The sequence below is a fragment of the Camelus bactrianus genome, chromosome 31 (assembly GCF_048773025.1).
Source record: "Camelus bactrianus isolate YW-2024 breed Bactrian camel chromosome 31, ASM4877302v1, whole genome shotgun sequence".
Taxonomy (NCBI): domain Eukaryota; kingdom Metazoa; phylum Chordata; class Mammalia; order Artiodactyla; family Camelidae; genus Camelus; species Camelus bactrianus.
Window position 1 is genome coordinate 15,686,826 of NC_133569.1, and position 11,009 is coordinate 15,697,834.

Genomic DNA, 11,009 nt, shown 5'->3' on the forward strand with positions numbered 1-11,009 from the left:
TTCAGCCATGCCTGAAGGCCACTGACATACCACTCCTTTTTTTTTTTTTTTTTTTTTGGTTAGGTACATCTAGAAACAACCCTTTTTGGCTTTAGATGGTTTGAGCTCCATAACTCACCTGCAGTAAAGCCCAGTCCCTCAGCCATGGCTCCAGCCTGCCTGCCTTCTGGTTCTACTCTGTTATCAGCTTCAGTTCTTGCCCTTAGCTCTAATCTGCAGTCAGTCCCTCTGCTGGTGGCTCATTCTCACACACACACTCCTTTGAAAAATAGCATCTATTTTATTATCCATAGAAAATTGCCTAGAATAGCATATAGGACAGAAAGTAGAGCAGAAGGCAGAATCTGGGGCTGCCTGGCTCCGGGAATTCTAAGGCCCAGGAGCGCCCTGGTTTCTGTTTGGGGGAGGCTCCTATTTTCCTAGCGCCGAAGGGCCTTCCCTCTAACTCAGTCACCTTCCTGATCCAGGGGTGGTAATTCTCTACCAGGGTGTACATTCCCGGGGTGGCCTTCCGTCCACAGCTCCTTCCCCAGCTGATGATGCCCACCAGGTACCACTTGTTGCCAGATTTCGTGGTGCAGGCTAGAGGCCCACCACTGTCACCCTGTAGACAGAGGACACAGATCAGCAGCGAGTCCATTCCAAACTGCCCTTTTGAGGCAGAGCACTGCTCACTAAAGGAAGAGGATTCACTGACCACCTACTCCAGGCCGCCAAGGAGAATCTCATCATTGCCACCCCATCCCAGCTCCATGGGGGGAGAGTGCCACTGTCAGGCTGGCTCCCATGTTATTACACTGCTTCAGAGCCATTCAGGCAATGGGGATAGTGACTGATGATTAAAATAACCATGGTCTCTTATCTGTGAGACAGTTCTGATCAAATATTTTTATACATTTCTTTCAGGCTCTGAGAGTCTACGATTCTATGGAGTGAAATAAGATGTTCGTGCAATGTCATGGGTGATGATGGGGTCAAGCTAACACCTGGGAAAGCAGCTCAGGACAGTGAAAAGATTCTGGGTGATGCTATTAATGATGGATGCATGTCGTTACGCATTTGACCAAACTCACAGACTGGACAACCAAGAACGAACCCTAAGGTGGACTCTGGACTCTGGGTGATAGTGATGTGTCAAGGCAGTTTCATTAGTTATAACAAATGGACCACTCTGGTGGGGATGGTGTTAATATGGAGGATTATGCATGTGGGGGATGGGGGTACATGGAAAAATCTGTACCTTCCTCTCAATTTTGCTGTGAACGTAAAACTGCTCAAAAAAAAAAAAAATCCAGGTCAACATCCAAGTGAGCTTGGAAGGCCTGTGACCAAATGGCCCAATGGCACAGCTGGCTGCCAGCTCACAGCCCCCCTCCCCCGGCAGTTCTCAGCCTCCTTCAGGGTCTCTCTGGGACGTCCTCACCACTAACACTGTGACTACTGATGGGTAGCTTCCGGTTTCCTTGGAAGGGTTGTCTACTTGGCAAACATTTTTTGAGCACTTTTCATGCCAACACGGTGCTAGGCACTGGGAATCCCCCCGTGAGCAAGACCGCGCTTCTGCTGGAGTTGAGGGGACAGATGAGGAAGCAGACTGTGTGGTTCATTGGGATGCTCATGGCTCAGAAGTTCGCGACTCTCTCACAGAAGCATTGCTGTGCTAGCTGGGGCCAGGTTTGATTCTATATTGTCTTGACTGCACCACTTAAATTATTTTCCTTCAGTTGAAGTGTTCTTTTTCATGGTATAATCTTAGGGGATTACAAAGAAGAAAAGCTCTGGAAAAAGTAAATCACAAAGGCCACTTGTATTTAATTCTAATTTGTGTTGGAAGCACAGCATAATCTTATTGCCATTATTTTGAACATATTTCAGTGTTTTCATCATGAAATTATACTCTTTCCCTTAATTATGTGACTGTGTATTTCTTTCAAGTTTGCTGAGTTTAAAAGTGTGATTTTCTTTTCAAGGGCAATTATTTTTAAACCATAGAGGACTTTCTGCCTGGCTTATCTGTTTTTAAGTGATGATAATGTTATATAATTTCAGAAAAATTTCCTGGACTGGATCACTGTCAGCTTATTCTTAGCAATAGAAAGTGTTCTAAACAGAGAGCAAAGCTTTTCACTTGACAATTTTTCAAAGGGGCTTAAAATGATAACAGGACATTTATTTATAGCACTCTTAAGTAACAGGTGATTAATTTTAGAAGCTTTCATTCAAGGACATTTTGATAGAGGAGGGGTTGGAGCAAAACCCTAGACTCCAGATGGCAGATCCAGCCATCTCAGCAAAGGGTACAGAAAACATCCTCAGAGAAGACACTTGATTTTTTTCCGGTGTTGCTGCGGTCGGCTTTGGCCATTTGAATATGGGATGGTGTTGAATCAAAGAGATTGAAAGCAGAGGTGTGAATACTGGTGGGACCCGATTCTTACATTCTTGGGTGAGCAGTAGGGGGGACGGCCTGGGGTAACAGCAAGCCTCCCACACATGCTCACCCTCCCTCCAGGCCCTGCTGGCCCCTCCCCACTCATCCCCCGTTACCTCTGGCTTCTGAAATATCGGAAGTTCCCTGAACACTTGATGCTGACAAGACTGTGAGTCCCTCTGAAATGCCCTCTCTTTCCAATCCCACTATTAAATGTTGTTTCCCCTTTTCAATCGATGTTGGAGCCCCGTCTCCTGCTCCAGTATGAACCGGTTGCTCCCTAGGTCTGCGGCATAGCTGTGCTCTGAAACCTTTGTTTAACTGTTGTTCTTGAGAAGCCCTATCTTCTCTTTATTTTTCTGACTTTGATTTAATGGTAGATTTGTGTGCAGTTGGAAGAAATAGTACAGAGAGATTCCACATACCCTTTACATGTTTCCCCCAGTAAAACCAACCTGCAGAACTACGCATAGGACAATAGCACAACCAGGACATTTACATCGATACGGTCAAAATACAGAACATTTCTGTCACCACGAGCACACCTCATGCTGTCCTTTTAATGCTGCATCCACTTCCCTGCACCTCCAAACCCTCCTTAGTCCCTGGCAACCTCTAACCTGTCCTCCCTCTCTATAATTTTGTCTTTTTGAGAATGTTATGTAAATGGAATCACACAGAGTGGGACCTGGGGGGTTGGCTTGTTTCACACGGCGTAAGTCTCTGACACATGCATGAGGTTGCACGTATCAATGGTTTGCTTCTTGTCACAGCTGAGTGGCATTGCACGGTATTGACGCACCACCGTTTATTTAATCATCCGCATCTTGAAGGACATTTGTTTCCAGTTTTTGCTATAAACACTCCTGCACGGATTGTTGTGTAAACACAAACGTTCCTTTCTCTGGAATAAATGCCTAAGAGTGGCATTCGCTGGGCTATCCAGCAAGAGCACGTTCAGTTTCTAAAGAAACGGCAAAACTGTTTTCCAGAGCGATTACACTATTTTAAATTCCCACCGGCCCTGTATCAGGGACCCAGTCTCTCTGCATGCTTGTCAGCGTTTCGTGTAGGAACCATTTTTTCATTCTGGCCGTTCTGAGCTGTGCGGGGTGAGAGGCCCTCATGGTTCGCATTTGCATTTGCTGGGGGGGGGGGCCCATGATGCCGAACATCTTTTCATGTTCTTATTTTGCTCCCTGTTTGTCCTCTTGGGTGAAATGTCTGTCCATGCCTTTTGCCCATTTTTGAATTGGACAGTTTGTTTTCTACTGCTGAGTTTAAGAGTTCGTTCTGTGTTCTGTGTTCCTTTATTGGCTGTCATCTCCCAGTCGGCAGCTTGTCTTTTCACCCCTTTAAAGCGCTCTTTCACGCAGGAAAAGTTCGTAATTTTGGTAAAGCCCAGCGGTTCAGTTTTTCCTTTGTGGATCACCCTTTTGATGTCGCTCTATGTCCCAAAGACTTTGTTTCTTCTAAGTTTTTCAAAATATAGTTTTTACATTTAAGGGCATGATCCATTTTGAGTTAAGTTTTAATTGAATTTATTTTAAGAATGAATAATTTTCAATTTAAAAGAAAAGATTCTCTACTCAGGTTTTTAGCTTTATTTTACCTTATCCTATGTTTATTAATAAATTGAATCCACAGATAGTAGCAAAACTCTGTTCTATTATGGGTCATGTCTTGAGTATTAGGTTGCAAGACTCTGGTTCTCATATAAATCTTCTGTTAACAAGTCTCTTATGAAAATGGAGTGGAGGGAGGGGAATACCATCTCCTTTCCATTGGATTGGTGGGCAGTCTAGACACCTCCCCACCGACTCAGGTCAGTGATACACCAAGGGGAGGCGCAGGAGGGCCAGGGGCAGTTGGGTGGGAGCCCAGGCTCAGAAGGGGGCAGAGGATGGCTTATTACTACAAAGTGGTAGTTAAAGCCCTGGCTTGCCACTCCCCTGACACCACCCCTGACACCACCACCGTGGGCAGGGGAAGGAGGAAGGCGGGGCTGTGCACTCAACCTTGGTTGCTGGGGTAGAGGGCAATGTGTGTCTTGCTGCAATAGAATATTTGTTGTTAAAACGTTTCTGCCTTGCTAGGTTGCCCCCTTTCTTAATTCAAAGAGAGGCAGGCTTTCTTGGTTTGAATTGTTTTGTTAGTTTTTGTCTGTGCCCGTTGACATTTCTGGGTTGCAGGTTTCTCTAGCATCCAGTCTGGGATTACAAGAGGCAAAAAGAAAACCCAAGGAATTTGCTGCTGTGTCATTCCTTAAGTATTAGGACATTTGCTTCCAGTCTTCTCTTCACCCTTCAGAGCCTTTATTTTCGTTTTACCGTATAATGTCTAGTGCTTTTAGTTGTGCTTAGTGAGAGGGGTCAAGAGAAATATGTCTACTCCATCTTGTCCAGAGACATAAGTCCTAATTCTCTCTTTTGTTTTGTAATGTATTAAGTTGTCCAGAATATGGAGAAGACACAGGGTTCATGTGATATTGATTCTGCCTGTCTGTGGTCCTCACAATATTCATCCATGTGCGGGACTCCTTCTAAACCTGGCGCCATTGCTGCCAGAGTCCAGTCTTTACCTCCCAGCCTCTTCATCACTCTACAGAACGTTTAACATCTGTAAGTTAATCCACTGCTCAGCCGATGAGTAGGACCAAGTGGGCTCATCAGATTGAACCCTCTCAAGATGAATCCTTCCCATCCGTAGAGCCAGAGGAAGCTAATCTATGAGGGTTTTTTTTTTTTCCTAGTACCAATCAAAAAATGTTTTTCTTTTTAAATTTTTTGTGTTCATTTTACTAAAGAGAAGCTAAGCTACGAGACTTTGGCTCAGTGAACCCCCCATGCATTACCCAGTATATTACTGTTGTCTACCAACCGCCTGCCCAGGAGATTGCCGGCTCCTTTAGGCAAGAAACCGTGTCTCATCAATGGTTGGCTCCCCAGGGCTTAACACACTCAACAAAGGTAGCTACATTAATGAAGTAAACTAATTGCTTGTATGGGTCTCAAATCTTTCTTGCCTTTTTGTTTTTTAAGAAGTGGGAAAAGTCTTGGGACCCTAGTTCGAGAAGACCAGAAATATTTGCACAGGGTTGCTGCATACTGACTCCGGGCAGGCGTCGATAATCCAAGGACCTGACAGTAAGTATTCCTGAATCCACGTCCCCATTCCTCTTTCTGAGCTTGATTCCCACACATTTTCCAAACTCTTACTGTCTTTTCCCAGTGGAGAAGGATACCTGTGCATTGGCCGCCCTGAGGCAGGGTAGAGACCTGTAAGATGGGGGGGGGGGCTATCCGTAGTTACCTGGCAAGCATCGTAGCTCTCATTCTTGTATCCAGCACACAGCATATTTTTGGTAAGTTTTGGAAATTCTTTTGAACACTTCTCCCAATCCATGATGATCATTGGCACTTTCATCAGCTCAGTTTCCATAGGCTGTTTGGCACCTGACCCACGGAGAAAGCACAGTAGAAAGTCACTGGACAGCAGTCCCCATGCCGGCAACACAACTGAGCATGTCCTAGACCATCCTGCCAGCCCCGCATCCCCCCAGCCACCTGTCCACCTTTCTTCACATCCTCGCAGAACCTCACCCTCCACTCCCTTCCAGGAATCCCTTGCAGTTTACTCACTCTGTCACCACAGGCTCATCCAAATAAGTCCCCACCTCCTTGAAGTATCTCTCTAGTTCAAAACCACATTCCTGCCTCCAAGAAGACTTGACTTCCAGCTTGAGCCCAGCAGCCCTACAGACCTGACTTCTTGGAACTGGCTAGTGATCATTTCTCAGCATAATCCTGCCGCCTCCGCATATTCGCCTCTTTCTACTTTTTATTACGTGTTTCTCTAAAGCAGGGCTGCTGAAAATGGGTTTGCAGTCCCAATGAGAAAGCTTTCTCATCCTCCAGATAAAGGTAAGTGGGCCGAGAGTCTTCACAGTGGATTGCCGAGACCCCCCCCCCCGGGACTGCCAGCTTCCGGAATTTGCCTGGACTTCTCTCCATCTCATTAACTCTGACCACACAGAGATTTCCAGAGTCTCCTCCTTACTGAGTATTTTTAATCTTGTAGGCACCCATCTACCTCCTCCTCAATTCTAAATTTTGAGTTGTGCCTGGAGCCCTGAGTCAGTGTCTTACCAGTTGCCCCCCATCCTTCAGACCCCAGCTCACTGCAGAGCATCTCTGAGGATGGAGTCCTGTTCAGACCTGAGATAGCGCTGTACTGTTCCCATCCCTCCCCCATCTGTCTGCACTTGGTTTTGTTGAGTTTTCTTTGGGGACAGTCCAGTGGGGCTTTCATAATCCCTTTATGCCCTGGTACGGTTCCTCCTACTTTGGCCAAGTCACAGTGTGACAGCAAGTGATGAGTAACACCAGATTCATTTCTAAGAAGGGGTGGGCAGCCCTCCAGGCCCACTGAAAGTCCAGGCCAGGGCAGGCGTCTTGAATGCCTGTCGGGACCAGGTGGGAAGCATCAATGGGTGAATCAGGGAGATATGAGAGAGCAGAGCAGAGAACCCCTGGCCAACTGGAGGGTTTAAACTCAATTAAACAATCAAGCCTGCTCTGTGCTGGTGGGACATGACCACACCCAGGGCCTGGTTCACACCTGGCATCTCAGCTCGGGGCCTTGGGAGGAGGTTTCCTTGGCGCTTGGAAGAGGCTGAGATTAAGCCTCTGAGTTTCTGGTGTGCGGGGATTTGTTCCATGGCAAGCCGTCTCCCCCACTCCCCTCTTTCACCTTCTCCTTTCTCCTTTAGGTTTACTGGCCCATCCTCAGACACTGTGAAGGGGCCCTTCCCCGATCTGCTCCTGGGAGCTGCTGAGCAGTCACGTACCAGCTTTGATCTGACCCCATCCTGACACCCAGCACTTGTGCCACGTGGAGGGGCTGGGCTGCGTGGGCAGGCAGATCGGTTCTTTCAGGCCGTTGAACGTGATGGGTGAGTCCAACAGCAGCAAGGAGAGATCATTGTCCATGTTGAGTTTTTTAAAGTCCTTGTGAATAATCACGGCTGTGACCCCCTTTACTTCCAGAGATGGGCCGGTTAAGCTATTGGTTCCCAGCACAATGTTTAGTTCTGAGGGGCTGGTGGCGTAGAACCAGAGAGAGAGAGATAGGAGGTAAACGAAAGTCACAAGGCACGCGGAATTTGCCGTGCCCAAGAAACTTAAACCCCACACAGTTCTAGGGTCCTTTGGGGCTTGTCCGTGACTGGGAACCAGTAAATGCTCTATTTCACACCAGTCCCCTGGAGCACAGAGAAAACTCTACAGGAGCAGGGAAGTAAGGTGTCAGACGGCCCAGACGGCCAGAATTAGGAGGATTTCTTCCCAGAAGGACTTGAATGTCCTAGGAGAGCTGGACACACCAAGCCCTTTGGCTCCAGCAAGCCAGAGATGTTCCTGGAGAGGACAGTGTGTAACGTCTGGGAAGCCGTGGCTATGGTCCTGGGTGACAATAGGATGGGCACAGCCTCGGGTTCATAGCCTCCCCATCCCCAGGGCTGGAGGGGACGGCTGGAGCCCTTCGTGCCTGATCCATGACCGATCAGCCCTGGGGTCCCCTCAACAGTCAGGTCTGGCTGTGTGGGGGGGTGCCCCGGGGCGCCCACTGTCGGAAGTAATGGGGGTGGGCTCTGGGTACTTACGGTATCTCCTCCGAGAAAAAGCAGTGAGCCGCCGAGACAATCCACCACTCACTGATGATCGTGCCACCACAGAAATGTTGATTTCTTGCCTGAATACTCACCTGCCATGGAAACTCACCGACTTTAGCCTCCACCCCGTCTATGATTCTGGAATACTGAGCTCCTCTCTCAAAATTGGGCCTTTCACCGCATTCTGGTAGAATGGAAGAGAAAGGAAGGGAAAAGATGCGACAATTCATCAATATCCACAGAAGGCCTGTAAGTAGCTATCATTATACCCATTCTAGAGATGAGGAGACTGAGGCCAGACCAGTGAAACACCCTTAGGAACGTGAGTAAACCAACATACACTTCATATTTGTGGCACAGAGCCGGGGAAGTAGGTCAGAAGTGTTAGCTCTGTCTCCCTTCCAGACAGACAAGTCACTTCACTTCACTAAGTTTGTTTCTTTTTTCATCCAAGGGAAATCAGAGGAAAATACTTGTCCAGGACCAACCCCAGAGTGGCCGGAAGAAGAATGCCCCTTCACAAAAGATGGCCACATCCTAATGGATCACACCCTGGAACTCGTAAATATATGACCTTACAAGGTAAAGGGGACTTTGGAGATGGAATTAAGTTTCATCAGTTAACCTTAAAATGGGGAGATTATTCTGGGTAATCTGAGTGGACCCAGTGTAATCACATGGGTCCTTAAAAGTGGTAGAAGGGTGCAGGAGAAGAGAGGTGTAGCTATAGAAGAAAGCCACGGAGAGATGCAGTGTTGCCAGCTTTGAAGATGGAGGAAGGGACCACAAGGTATGTGGAAGACCTCTAGAAACTGGAAAAGGCACCAGACTCTCTCCAAGAGCCCCTAATAGAAACACAGTCCTGCTGACACCCTGACCTTAGCCCAGCGAGACAGACCCACGTTGGCTTTCTATCCTGCAGAACCGTAAGATAAGAAGTTGGTATTGTTGAAGCCACCAAGTGTGTGGTAGCCTGTTACAGCAGCACAGGACACCAATACACGTGAGAAACCGGAAGGGTGGCCCCGAGACGGCCTGAGCCTCCCAGGAGCCCTGAGCTATTCTAGGTGAGAACATTCTGTTCCAGGCGGAGCAGCTCCGTTTTCTCAGAGGCTGAGAGTAAAGGCTGCAGCCACCTAGGCAGAGAAGAGGAACTTGCCTTCTGGACAGAGTCCAGATCCAGCCCCTCGCCCCCAGGAGGAGGAGACCCTCTTGGTATGTTCTGACTTGAATCTCATCTTGTGTCTGGAACTAGGAATAAGTCTGACTGTCAGGAGCCTAAGACCCCTTTCTCTCTCTCGATGCTACTTTTCCACCCGTCCACTCAACAGAGGTTTTGAGGACTTCGTCGTATGGGTTGGAGGGACACACTGGTGGTCATCTGTGGTTTAAAAAAACTGCAGTGAAAGTGTGTCGCTATGTTTCAGTAGCCCTCAGCCGTCAGTAGCAGGTAGAGGCTCCTTCCAGGACTTTTGGGTCTGCCCTTCCTCTTTATTTACCAAACTCACACACAGTGTTTACACGTGTTGGGCACCATTTCAGGCTCTGGGGTCCCCCAGCCCGAGTCTGAATCTTGGCTCTGTTGCTTACTTGCTGAGCAATTTACTTACCCTCTCTTCCTTCATTCCCAGAATGGACATAAGCTAACACCCACGCCATAAAACAGATGCACAGTGTGAACGAGACCGTGGGTGTTGAAGTGCCCCACACAGTGCTTGGCACAGAGAAAGCCCTCCAGCCACGTTAGCCGTCAGGATTTCTCATATCCTCTTGTGCCAAAGGCCCCCTTTCCTTGGTCTTGAGAACAGTCCACATCACCAGCGTGGAACTGCGCGGACTTACAGATTAACGCTAGAGCATGAAGCCCTACGCACTGATGGAGGCAGGGCTGAAATGATGAGAAGGGCTTCGAGCCTCCATCAGTTGTACTTGGACCCGCTCTTAGAGAGAACTCGGCCAATTCTTTGCCCATAACACGCCAACCACCCAGTTCACACGGTGCGGCCAAGCCCAGGCCAGAATGAAGGAGGCCGGGGACACAGGCCGTGTGCAGAGAGGGAATCACACCCGTGCCAATCGCAGCCCTACCGTTTCCCTGCTGTGTGACTGGATCGACCTGCAACCCCGGGGAGGCTCAGAGCTCCTCGCCCGAGCGTGGGGCCAAAGGTGGAGAGCCCGCCATGGTAGGGTGGGCATTAAACGTGGGAAAGTACTTGACACAAACGACTTCCTTCCGACGTCAGCCACCCTCTTAAGAGAGAAACAGCCTGTCAGAGGAGTTGCCTGTGGAGCAGGGCAGGCCTGGCCCTCTGCCCGCAGGCACAGCACACGGAGCCCGCGCTCAGCTAGGCCTCTGCTCTGCGTCCGCCGCTCCGGGAGCCCTGCCGGGGCCCAGGGCCCACACTCGTCTGCCTCTGAGTTCAAGGACTGATGCTCAGCTCATCTGGCGCATGGGCTTCTGGGCCCTCCGTCACCCATTGGGGATAAAGTCTCAGACTTCAAAACTGAACTGTAAGGTCAGATAGGCTGACCTGGGGGCTGGGGAAGAAGAGGACAGGGCGTGTGGGAAACAGGAAGCTACTGCTCTTGTGAGCCGGCCTCTTAGTGGCCAATGAGCTCATTCCTGAGCTCCTCCACCCATCACTTCTCTCCCTTTGCCCTAACGCCCATCACAGACTGGCTGCAAGGGAGTGAGCTGGGCCACGGCCAGGCCCAGGCCCGCCTCGGGGGGCCGCTCTGGCCTTGGGGAGGCGTCCACGTACCGAGATGTGCGACCCGGTACTGGGACAAGAGTAGCAGAAGTGACCAGAGGAGCATGGTCCTTGGCGTGGCTGTTGGCCTGGGAGGCGGCGGAGGCCGGGGCTGAGGGCAGTGACGCAGACGAGGCCTCCCTCTCACAGCCAGACC

The 11,009-nt window shown here is 49.2% G+C and overlaps 1 protein-coding gene and 1 long non-coding RNA gene across 3 annotated transcripts; one reads left to right on the plus strand and one right to left on the minus strand.

Moving 5' to 3' along the window:
• Positions 1-297: 297 nt before the first annotated feature.
• PRSS55 (serine protease 55) lies at positions 298-8,348 on the minus strand. 2 transcript variants are annotated; one of them, XM_010967829.3, is made up of 4 exons: positions 8,094-8,348; positions 7,281-7,531; positions 5,744-5,886; positions 298-604 (listed from the first exon to the last, which is right to left on the minus strand). In XM_010967829.3, the coding sequence occupies exons 1-4, from the start codon at positions 8,330-8,332 to the stop codon at positions 302-304; spliced, it is 936 nt and encodes a 311-aa protein (XP_010966131.3). In that variant the 5' UTR covers positions 8,333-8,348; the 3' UTR covers positions 298-301. The 2 variants fall into 2 exon arrangements, 1 of the variants encoding a protein (XP_010966131.3); XR_012503437.1 differs by lacking the exons at positions 298-604; positions 7,281-7,531; positions 8,094-8,348 and adding an exon at positions 6,580-6,715 and having other exon boundaries at positions 5,748-5,886.
• Positions 8,349-8,551: 203 nt separating this feature from the next.
• LOC141575703 (uncharacterized) lies at positions 8,552-10,736 on the plus strand. The gene is made up of 3 exons (XR_012503438.1): positions 8,552-8,684; positions 9,025-9,317; positions 9,734-10,736. It is a non-coding gene; the product is annotated as an uncharacterized LOC141575703 (long non-coding RNA).
• The last annotated feature ends 273 nt before the right edge of the window (positions 10,737-11,009 follow it).